Source organism: Coffea arabica, chromosome 8c (genome assembly GCF_036785885.1).
Source record: "Coffea arabica cultivar ET-39 chromosome 8c, Coffea Arabica ET-39 HiFi, whole genome shotgun sequence".
Taxonomy (NCBI): domain Eukaryota; kingdom Viridiplantae; phylum Streptophyta; class Magnoliopsida; order Gentianales; family Rubiaceae; genus Coffea; species Coffea arabica.
The window spans coordinates 14,386,333-14,398,056 of NC_092325.1; the positions used below are offsets into that span (position 1 = coordinate 14,386,333).

General features: G+C 37.6%; 1 protein-coding gene across 1 annotated transcript; it reads left to right on the top strand.

The window, feature by feature from the left end:
• The first annotated feature begins 318 nt into the window (after window positions 1–318).
• On the top strand, window positions 319–10,877 carry LOC140013891 (uncharacterized). Its single transcript, XM_072064116.1, has 2 exons — window positions 319–3,589; window positions 9,594–10,877. Exon 2 carries the CDS (start codon window positions 9,673–9,675, stop codon window positions 10,492–10,494), a length of 822 nt encoding a protein of 273 aa, XP_071920217.1. The 5' UTR covers window positions 319–3,589; window positions 9,594–9,672; the 3' UTR covers window positions 10,495–10,877.
• The last annotated feature ends 847 nt before the right edge of the window (window positions 10,878–11,724 follow it).

Here is an 11,724-nt window from a genome sequence, read left to right on the forward strand (position 1 = left end):
GAAAAGGAAATTCTCACAAAAATTCAAAAAATTTGTTTTTAATCCTTTTAAGATTCAATTTCTTTAAAATAAATGAAAATTTTGCAATGCAATTTCAATTGGGAATTAATATTTTTGTTTACTTAAATTGATTTTGAAAAAAAAATAAATAAATAAAAAGAAGATAGGTGGAAGCCATGCACAATAGCTAGATGGAATGCATGCAAATGAGACAAATGTCTCTATTTTTCTTTTGACACCACAACATCTAGAGGATACACCGTAATATCTAGAGGATAGGTGGATAGGACACTTGGAAGCCTAGAAAAAAACAAACAAAAGAAAAAGGAAAAACAAGAAAAGAAGCTACGGGACAAGGGGAAAAGGAACCGAGAGAGAAAAGAGAGAGCTTTCCCCGGGGGGGGGGGAGGAAAAAAAGAGCAAAAAAAACTGAAGAAGGGAGCAAGAGAGGAGATTCTGGGAGAGAGAAAAACAAAAAAAAGCTGAGTAAGAAAGGGAGGAAGGACGGGACTGGAAAGCAAGAAAGGGGAGAGGAAGCTGCGGGCTGGAGCAAGAGAAAAGAGCTGGTGAGGAGCTCTGGGAAGAAAGGAGGAAAAGGCAAGGAGAAAAGAAAAACAAAGAGCTACAGGCAGGGCTGGAAAAACAAGAAAGGAAAGAAACCAGGAGAGCTTGGGGAAATCTGGGAAAAGAGGGAAAAAGCCAAGGAAAGAGCTGAAGAGCAAAAAGAAAGAAATAGCAGGAGAGAAACCAGAAAAGGAAGGAGAGGGTTTCGGGAGCAAGCAAGGGAAGAGAGGAAGAAAAGAAAAGAGAAAAGGAAGAAAGAAAGTGGGGGGATCTGGGGGAGAACAGAGAACTTCAGAAAAGAAACAGAAAGGGAAAAGAAAGAGAGTGAGAGAGGAAAAGAGAGGGACGATTGAGTAGAAGAAAAAGAGAAATCTGCTGCAAAAAAAATTCATCACCAGGCTGACGAACCAGCCTGATTTCGTGGAAAATTCTGACCAATTTCTTAACTTTTTGAGTGAGCTCTTGATTTCTGCACCATCTTGGCAAGTAATAAAAGAACTTTCACTTAGGAATCTCCCCAAGAAAACATCTGTAACCCTCCCAAATCGGGACCCAAATTATCAGGTTCATCATCGCTGAATTTTGCGGCAAGTTCCATTTGCTTCATTTCAAGAGTCGGCACGCCGTTTCTTGGAGATTTCACGTTGGTTTGATGCCACAAACATTCTGAGGTAACCATTGCTTCTCCCTTTCTTGCTTTAACACTGTTTTCATGAGAATCCGAGTCCAAAAGGCATGAATCCTGTGACATTTTGCTGCTGGTTTGGCTCCGTGATTGTTATCATGTTTTGTTGTCTTGATGTTTCCCTAGTTGGTGTTTTTTGTGTTGGTACAATTTTGATTGTTGGGTTTTATTGATAAACGGTGTAAGTTGCACATTTTGCTAGCTTGAGGTTTGATTGGCATGATTTATACGATTGGAATGAAACCCAGAAGATTGCGGAACTTTTGTCGCAGAAGATTTGCGTATTTGCTCATTGAATTTCTATGATTTTGCCGCTTAAAACCAAATCTTTGATGTTAATTGAGAATTTAGTTGTGTTTAGCAAAGAAAAAATTACACTATATAAACACAGAAAGTGGCAGAAAAAGGAAATCGGTGAAGAGGAAAGCTTCTTCGAAGCCTATGCATGGAAACTTTCCAAAATTGCATGTTGGCCCCCGGATTTTGACTTAATTATACTATAGCCCAAAAATTAAAAAATTAATTAATTTTGCCCTTTTAAAATGTTATTTTCTTTGGTATATTCTAATATGATTTTTTGGATAGATTATTGGTGAATTTTAGGATGAAATTTGGAGGTTTAATAATTTTTGGTAGATTCATAGTTTTTTTTATTTGGATTTTGAAAAATGGTTTAGATTTGGGTAATATTTTTGTTTTGGATTTGGTGAGAGGGTTTTGATTTATTTTTGTGAAATTTAGCATTTGGCTTTGATAGGCTTCATCTGTGAGGACTCGTAATTTATTTTATTTTCATTTATTTGTATTTAAGTATTTTATCGATTTATTCACTTATTTATTGGTTTGCTCCAAAATAGTTATTTTCATGATTTATTATCCAATTATTAGTTAGTTATACTATCGTTATAAGAATTTCTTAAAAATTTCGTTTTATCGCGCACAAATCGAAAGTACGTGTTTTGCGCGCGCGATTAATTGAGGGACTTTAGATCTTTATTTTTAAACTATTAAGAGTGAATAATAAAAGTATTAATGGAAGTGCATTAGAGGTTTAGTTCACAAGTGAAACAAACCCGAGAGGAAACGAGCACGAAACGCGCGCGTACGCATACTATTGGAGGGTTGACTTTTGAGCACTTAAACCTCTTGTAGACATCAAATTTTTGGTTTCGAATTTTGCTTGTTTAATTAGTTTAATTTTAGATTTGTTGTTTCAATTTTAGATTTATCTTAGAGGTTTCCTGTTTCATGTCTCTTATTTTAATTAGTTTACGGACATTTATTTCATTTATGGATTCAAAAGAAAAAATCATGGAAAAAGAAGGAAAAAGGAAAAAAAAATAGAAATTTTGTTTTATTTGGCTTTATTTATCTATTTTAGTCATTTCTACTTAGTTTATCTTTTATTTTTGTTTGGTTCATTTAGAAAAAAAGGAAAAAGATGGAAAAATTGAAAAATGAAAAAAATGGAAAAAAAGAAGAAAAAGAGGAAAATCTTAGTTTTTTTTTATTATTTATTTTTATTTTTATTTTTTATCTTTCGGTTGCTAATTTTGTACATTTTATTTAAATTTAAGTTTGTTTGAATTATTATTGTTTTTATTGTTATTTAATTAATCTTAAAAAAAAAAAAAATGCGGCATGCAAGCTGCGTATTGCCGCAGCTTGCAAACAGAGGACTAGGCAGCCCTTCAGCTGCAATTTGAGGAAAGTTGTTTAGGGTTGGGAGTTCCATATAAAAGGGATGAAAAAACAATAGCCGCAAGGGGGTCGAGGAGGAGGATTGAGAACTAGCAGCGAAAGAAAAAGAAAAGGAAGAAGGAAAGGGTTTGAGCCGTGAGGATTTGGTGAGAGAAATGAAGCAAGGGAAAGCAAAAGGGGGCTTCATCTGAGAGAGTGACGGCGGGTAAAATCTGAAAAAGAGGGAGAGAAAAACAGAGGACGGCCGAACTGAAAAATTCTGAAGAGGTTCTTTTGACGGCTAAAACCAGAGAGAGCAGGGAGAGTTTGGTAGCTTCTTGAACGGCAAAAGAAAAACCAGAAGGCTGGGTAGCGGCTAGGTTTTGAGGAGAGTCGAGGAAGCAGGAAAAAGATAGAAAAAACAGCAAAAAGGATAGAGGGTGACGGAAACAGAAAAACTGAGGGAGGAAGAAGGAGAGGTCCTGGCGGTTTGAGTTTGAGAAAGAGGGTCAGAGGTCTGAGAGGAAAGTCGAGATAATCTAGGCGGTGAAGGAGCTAAGGAAGGTTGCGGGCTTTTGGAGAAACTAGAAAGCCAGAGGCAAAGAGTTCCAGGGCCTGCTGAAGCGAAGCTTCATCTGTCGGAGGATACTGCGCATCAAGGTGAAACCGCATCTTTCTTTGCATCTTTACTGGTAAAGTTGCTTCCTTTCTATGTTTCTTTTGCTTACCTGAGATGTTTGATGGCGGAGTTACAAGCTTTCTCTGGTTTTCGATGACACCATCACTGGTTTCATCAGAAGTAGAAACCCGTTACCTTTGTTTCTGTTCTCGTATGTTCATTCAGAAACAGAAACTCTCGGTTTGTTGCAAAAGGTCCTTTCTTTGGGTTGTCGAAATTGCGGCTGGTTTGACATGCTTGATTTTTATTTGCTGCCTGACTATGATGCCATGCCAATATCTGTTTTAAAACTGTATTTAGAGAAGTCCTTAGCTTTGAATTTAAAGAGTGAATCTCAGGTCTAACGAATTTTTTTCTTCTGCTCAGATTTCTGTTTTCTTTTCCCCGTTAGGTGTTCAGTGTTATGTTGTGGTGATAAGTCTAGGAAGCCTGGTGAATATTTGGGATCATTCTCCATGTTAATTTTATCACATGCTAACAGTTCGTTCCCTGCAAAAGTTGTCAAACAAATCAGTGAAGAAGATTATTTGTGAATGCATCTTGCAACTGGGAGGGACTTGTATGTTAATCATGCATTTAGTATTCATTTCCTGGTTTGGGTCTGATATTCTGAAGGATTAGAATTTAGGATGTGGACAAACATGCAGGGCATTCAGATTATGTAGCTTTGTTGCATCTCCTGGGAATGTTTAAGCTATATTTACTCATTTTTTATGATTCTTTGCATAAACTCCTCGCCTGGGCTCTGTAAGGTGTTCGGAAAATGCATGTTTTGGCCCCTCTCTATCCCCGAAATCCCTTGTTTGTTTGTCTAGGTGTGCATTCATGGTGAACATAGTGAATCTTGGGCTGTAAAATTTTCTGCTTTTCTTGATAAAGCTGCGGCAATGTTGTCATTAGAAAATGCAGAAGTTTGCGACTTGTTTCCTGATTTGTTTGGGTCAGAGTTTAGCGTGAATGTAGATCATTTCTGATGTTTTTTGAAACTGAAAGTTTGTTGGAAACTCATGGTATGAAATTGCTGAAGTTACCAAGTTATTTAAAAGTTCCTACTTTCAAAAACACAGCAAGCAAAAGCTACCGCATTTTTTCTTTCTTTTCTCTGCCGCGTTTCCTTTCCTTTGGTTGCTAGTTGAGTTTTGCACTTCAGTTTCATGTTTGATCTTGTGTTGGAGGGAAGCAATGGAAGGTTGGATGTTGAGGCTGCATATTTGCATGTTTGGACCATGATTGAACACTTTGCTGAAAAGCAAACAAGCAAGCTGCCGAAACCATTTCTGCATGAATTTTAGAAGTTTGGCATGATATATTTCCATGTTTTCTGGTCATCTGGATTGTGATCATTATGTAGCCTGTTACTTGGTTTAGGATTGGGATGTTGGGTTGGAAAACATCCAACCAAAGCCATGTAGCTGAATCAAAATCTGATGAAAGCTTCATGCGTGAATCGCAGAAGTAAAGAAGGCTTTAGCCTTTCATTGCATGCATGGAATATTTCCAATAATTCCATTATGACCTCTTGATTATTGCTTAACTCTATCATGGCCCGAAGAATTGGACAAGTTAATCATTTTGGTCCATTTAAAGATCAATTTGTTTTTTTTGTTATTTGATTTCATATGATTTTTGAGTTGATCATTGGTGAATTTTATATGCATTTTTGAAGTTTAATAAATTTCGATAGATCCATGGTTTCGACTTGGAGTTTAATAAACTTTGGGAAATTTTCATTGTGTCATCGTAGTAAATTAGTTATCACTTATGTTTGTGAATTTTAGTATTTGATTTGTAGATCTCACCATGAGCCTTTGATTTTTATCTAATTGCTTTTGGGACCCATAATATTTGAAATAATGATGCCTCCAGTTTCTTTTACTTCTTTTAATTGAGTTCTTGTTTATTTCAATTTGATGAATAGGGGTCACTCACTTTTATTTGAATGTTCTGTTTGAAATTTCATGTTTATTTCCATTTCATATGATTATTTGATAATTTCAGTGGTACCTTGACCTATTTATTATTTTGGAGGGTAAATTAGTAATTTCACTACGTTAGAGCTCCAACTCAAGGGAGGTATAACTTCTTTTATCTTTTTTGTCTCTCCTATGTGAACCAACGTGCTACGTGAGAAATACATGTCTACTTTGCTTTCCTAGCCTTTCTTTAATTTCTTTTATTTATGTCATTTACTTTTGCTTTTTATTTAAGTTATTCTTTATGGGGTATGTGTACACCTCTTGGCTTGTAATAGTTAGGGATTTAATTATTTTATTCCTTTTCCCCCTTTTAGACTGTAGTAGGGTCTCCCTAATGTAATAGATAGGGCTTGGAGGAGCATTCAATGAAGACCTATCGAAGTCATGTGTCTAGCTAGCAAATGTAATAGTTAGGATTTTAATTGTCTTATGTGTCTTGCATGCTTAGTTACTACGTGTTAATTTGCTTTGTTAGGGCCTTGCATCTAGTCGAGCATGCTAAATGTTATGTGCTATGTGTTTATAAGTGTTTGGCATGTCTACTCGCTTTCCATAACCTGAATGAATGTGATGGATGAATGTACGTTTCCACTAGTCCAACGCTAGTCGGAATTCATAAAATGGGCTAGTCCAACGCTAGACCCTTAGGGATTTCCCCTCGTTAGTACATGTTTGCATGTTCATTACATGTCATGCATTCTTTTTAGTTTTATCATTTTGCATGCCCCTCGAACCCCTTTTTCCCTCCATTTTAGGATTTTTTGCATTTCATGTTAGTTATAGGGTTCATTTGCTTGAGAGTCCCCTTAAATATGGGATATAGACGAGTGTGGCTTTTTCTAAGCCTTAGCACGCTTGTATTCCCTCTATAAAAGGGCAAATTGAGTCACGATTTAGGTCTCCCCGTACCCAATATGCATGAATTCCCTAGGCTCATGCATTTTTAAATCCACTCTACCATTTTATACCCTCATCACACTTTCATTTTTCCTCCCATTTTGCACACGTGCACCTTTATGTTTCTTCACTTGCACACGAACACTTTTATCATCACTTGCACACATGCACTTCATATTATCATTTCACATACCGTACCTTGCCCACTCACGTGCACATTTTCATTTACATATTTATTGTTTTTTATTACTTTTTCAAACTCATGTCCTCACATTGCATACATGCATTCCATTCATTTGCATCCCACTCGCATTATTCGTGACTTCTTCAAAGGATCGTTATTGGGCTTCACAATTAATGTGATTGGCACCACTCAACCTTTGAAGAGAAATTTCCCTCAATACCCCTAGGTCTAGGGTTTGCATTCATGTAGTGCATCCAAATGTAATAAATTCTTTGGTTAAAACAAGAAAATCTTTGATTAAATCATGCAACTAGACTTGGCTAGGTCAAAGGGGTGCCTTGGATTTTATCCTTGCTTTCCCCTTTGTCAAATGTGACTCCCGAACCTTTTGCTTTGGTTTACGTGGACTAGGAGTCGTTTAAAAGGGGTTTCTTACTACTTTTTCCTATTTTTTCTTTAAAAATTCATTTTTTGGTGACTTGGTACACCTTAACTCATTACCAAGTGGCGACTCCAATTTTTATTTCAAAAACCCTTTTTAAACTATAATTTTGGGTCAAATCGTCGCATTCTCAACCCCCCATTTAGACCCATTTTTTCTTTTAAATCACAATTCATTTTCCAATCACAAATTGAATCAAAAATACATTTTTTAATTATTTATTTATTTATTCAAAAATTGGGGCGCGACAGTTGGCGACTCCACTGGGGACATTTGAGAGTCCGAGCAAATTTGATTTAATTAACCTTTTTCTTCTTTTAACCTTTTCATATATCACATTTGGGTGTTTTAGGGTTGCATTTTTTCTTTTTAGGATTTTGCATTTCGCGCGTATTAATTACTCCATCACTCACGAATGTATGATTGGTTGATTGGATGTATGTTTACTTGTTTATCTCGCGCTTGCATTGCATTTGGGCAGGGGTGTGTGTCACCTTTAGAGTCTCGCGTGGTTCTCAACCCTTTCCCTCAAAATAGGGAACACTTCATACGTGCACGTTTACTTATTGTTATCCCATTTTATTTTATTTTTCGTGGGCGCTATCCCACACCGCCTTGTAGGATTAGGATTGATTGTCTTGGGTAGGCGGATGGTGTGCACTGCGCCCATAGCGCTACCTAAGGGATCACTCGAGCCACCGATCGGAGGCCTTGGGAGTGATGACCCTTTGCCTTTAGGTCTGAAGGCTTGGGAGCCGAAGCCTTATCGAGTCTAGTTGCATTAGTGAACCCCAGCCTCATGCATCCATGTTAGAATTTTTCTAGTTTAGAGTCGGCCTTACCCTCTTTTAAGCACATTAGGCACGAGGGAAGGGGTTCCACCCCTTTTACTTGTTTTATTGTATTTCCTTTCTTATTTGCTCCCAATGTGTTATGTGTACTATCAATTGTGCTAACCATTTCATTGTTTTCTTGTCTTGCATTCATATGCCTTAGCAATAAGAGGCCTCTTCGGCATTCTTTTAGTGACATACCCACTAGATAACTCACATGTTTAAGTTTCAGTCATTACACTTATTTTTCAATAAGTACATTTCATTTTAGACCTTTTCCCCCCGATGCTTTGTTTATGTCCTTTAGACCATATTTGTCATATATTTACATTGCTTTAATAAATGGCATCATGCATAACCATAGAAAGGGAATGCCATTTAGGGGATCCCGTGTTAGGAATAAAACCACCTTGTGTCTCGGATACTTAATCCAATGAGACTTGCACGTTTACATTTTGTACCATCCAAAGGGGTAGTGCACAAGGTAAGGTAGGATCCGATCATTTTCATAAGAGCGATTTTTGGAATATGAGCGTCTAATAATCACTTTTTGGCCATTTTATCAAGATTGGTAAAATTCCCTTGCGTCAAAGGACATTAATTTGAAGAAAATTCACAAATGATTCCTCCTGTTGAGACGATAAATAAATTGAGGCCAAAATTTGATTTTAGAAGGCTCATAGGCTAATGTATCGTAATAATTTTTTGCAACTAGCAGTGGATAGCTTGATTTTTTAATAAGCTCCCAATTCCATTCAATCAATTGGACCATTTCCTTCATCAATTTCATCCAATCCATTTTATCAATTTGTTCATTTTTAGGGCAATTTAGTCGATTTTTGAATAAATCACCAATGTCATTCAATTCATTTGATTAGTTAGGGCAATTTTGTCGATTTTCGATAAATCATCAATTTCGTCCGATTCATTTGACCAGTTTACCCTTTTAGGACGATCTGGTCAATTTTGAATAAATTCTCGATTTCATTCAATTCATTTGACCAAATTCCTTTTTAGGATGATCCGGTCAATTTTGAGTAAGTTTTTAAATTTTACTCAATTCATTTGACCCGTTTCCCTTTTTAGGGTAATGCGATCGATTTTAAATTGTCAATTTCATTCAACCCATTTGACCAATTAGGGTTTCAATGTCAATTTCAAATTGGGAAACTTAGTCGATTTTTGAGAAAACCATCCATTGCATCCAGCCATTTGATCAGTTGGGGTTTTGACCCGTGCTTCACTGAAAAAATTTGGTCAATGAATTCCAATCTCTTCGATAGGAAGTTCGTCAAGGTCAAACCCGTGCATTTTTGCAAACTCTTGTATCGATCAAAAGTGATCAATCCATTTGGACGTTGACATCATTTTGACAAATGTCTCTCGTCACTCCAATTGACCAAATTTTTCAAAATTATTTTTCACTTAAATGAGTTGATCAGATCCATCAGGTATGGTATAGTGCCTGCTCTGGAGGATTGCATTTTCATGCTAGGCCTACCCTTGGCACAAAAAGGGTTCCCCCATAGGACATGCATCCGAATTTTTTGGATATCTACTAACTCTTGCCTTTTTCTTTTTCTTTTCTTTTCTTTATTTTTATTATAACTAAGCGAGGGTTAAATCTAAAGGTAATCTTTCAAAAATTCTCAGGTAATATTTAAACATAGCTTCTCGTCGAAGCCCCATCATAACGCGATCCCGTAGTAAAGCCCAAAAGAATCGTGTAGACATGAGTACTCGGCCAGGATCGTCTGATAAGACCGCTGCAACTACCCAGCCGGAAGCCACAAGTCCCGGGGTTCAGTTGACTGAATTACTTGCCAAATTTGGGGAAATGACATCTGAAATGGCAACCCAAATGAAGTTGATTGATGAGTTAATCAGCAGCGGAGTTCAACCTGAACCTGTACCTAACAGGCAGCCAGAGCCAGAGCCATTTGTCATCCCTTCAACTCAAGTCACTGATACTCCATCTTTCCCTATTCCACCCGAAGGAACTTTCACATATCCCACCATACATTTGCCATACACTTACCCTCCTGGTCCTTCATTTTTCCCTGCTCACATGCAAGGCCCACAACCCCAAGTTACTTTAAACATACCACCTGAGCCACATACCTTTTATCACACTACTGCTGAGCCATTCCTACCAGACCATACTATTCAAACCAAGCCAGAAATTGGGGAATCTTCCGCTCCCGTTGATATAAAGCTTCTCAAACGCCTGGACCGTTTCGATGAGTTTATAAAGAAAAGTCAGGGGTTGAACAAACAAGGAGTCTTGGATTACGATGAGCTTTGCCTTTTCCCGAATGTGCAATTGCCTGAGGGGTTCAAAACTCCGAAGTTTAACAAGTATGATGGGACGGGCAATCCCAAGACACATCTCAGATTGTTCGCCAACAAGTTGGGTAGGACACCGGATGATGAAAATCTGCCTTTGAGGCTATTCCCAGAAAGTCTGGAGGGGGATGCACTCGACTGGTATTCCAAGTTGAAACCCGAAGAAGCGAAGACCTGGCTTGACTTGTCCAACGCTTTTGTAAGGTAGTACGAGTATAATTGCGAGCTGGCTCCGACGCGAACCACGTTGGAAGGAACAAAAAGAAAACCCTCTGAGGACCACAAGACGTATGCTAAGAGATGGAGGAAAATAGCCGCAAAAGTCGAGCCACCAATGACGGAGGACGAAATCATACGCACTTTCATTAAGGCACATGATCCGCCGTACTTTGAAGAAATTTTCCGCATGACTGGATGCTCATTTGCCGCAATTGTTAATAAACTTGAGGAATTTGATGATTTCGTGAAAACTGGAAAGATTGTTAATGTGTCTGCCCTCAAATCACAGTTGGATGCTTCGCAAAGTCAAGGTAGTAATGGGAAGAAGCAACAATTCCAAAAGAAAGAAGGGGAAACTGCTTTTGTCTGGAATCGAAACCCTGTTCCAAAGCCCAGACCTCGACAATACCCTACCTACTCCAACCCTTACTGTGAGGACTCGCAAATTCCTTGCATATTTCTCAAAAATTCCCTTTTATTTGAAAATTATTTGGAAATTATTATTTCATGTTATCCATGGTTCAATCACCCTAGAAAAGTGCCAATGACCATAGGAAATTAGGGTTTTCCTATTCGTTTTCAATTCAAGGTGAAATCGGATTTTTCGTGTAACCGCAGTATAATTATCCGGTACCGAGTAAGGATCAAATTTGGTGCTTAAGAGTGACTTTTAAGTGAGAAATAATATGTGGTTAGAAGCAATGATAAAAAGTTAGTGAATTGGAAATAAAAACCCTAGTACGTGCGATTTAAGAGAAAACGCGTCACACCGACGTGTACCGTGCACTACCGTTTGAACCACCACTTGACCACCACTTTCTTGCCATACAAGTTTATTACTAATGGAGGAAAATATCTCCTCTCTCATGATGACCTCTTGACCGAAATTTGTGGCTAAAATGCAAGGAAAGAAAGAGAAAATTTTGTGGTGGAAATCAAGCCAAGTGTTGCCTAAACTTGTGGTCCAAATTAATCCTAATCTTCTTGCTTTCTTATCTTACAAACTTAGCTCATTCTTCTTCATTTTTTCTTCTCCTTGGCCGAAATAAGAGAGAGAGAGAGAGAGACAAAGAGAGTTCATCTCATTCTCCTTCATTTCTTCTCCAAATCTTGAAAAGTTTTTTCTATTCGCGCAAATCTACTCCGATTAAGTTGTTATCTAGCTCAAGTGCTACCTACCGGTGTAATTTTCTTGAGGAACAAAGACCTTGAACACTTG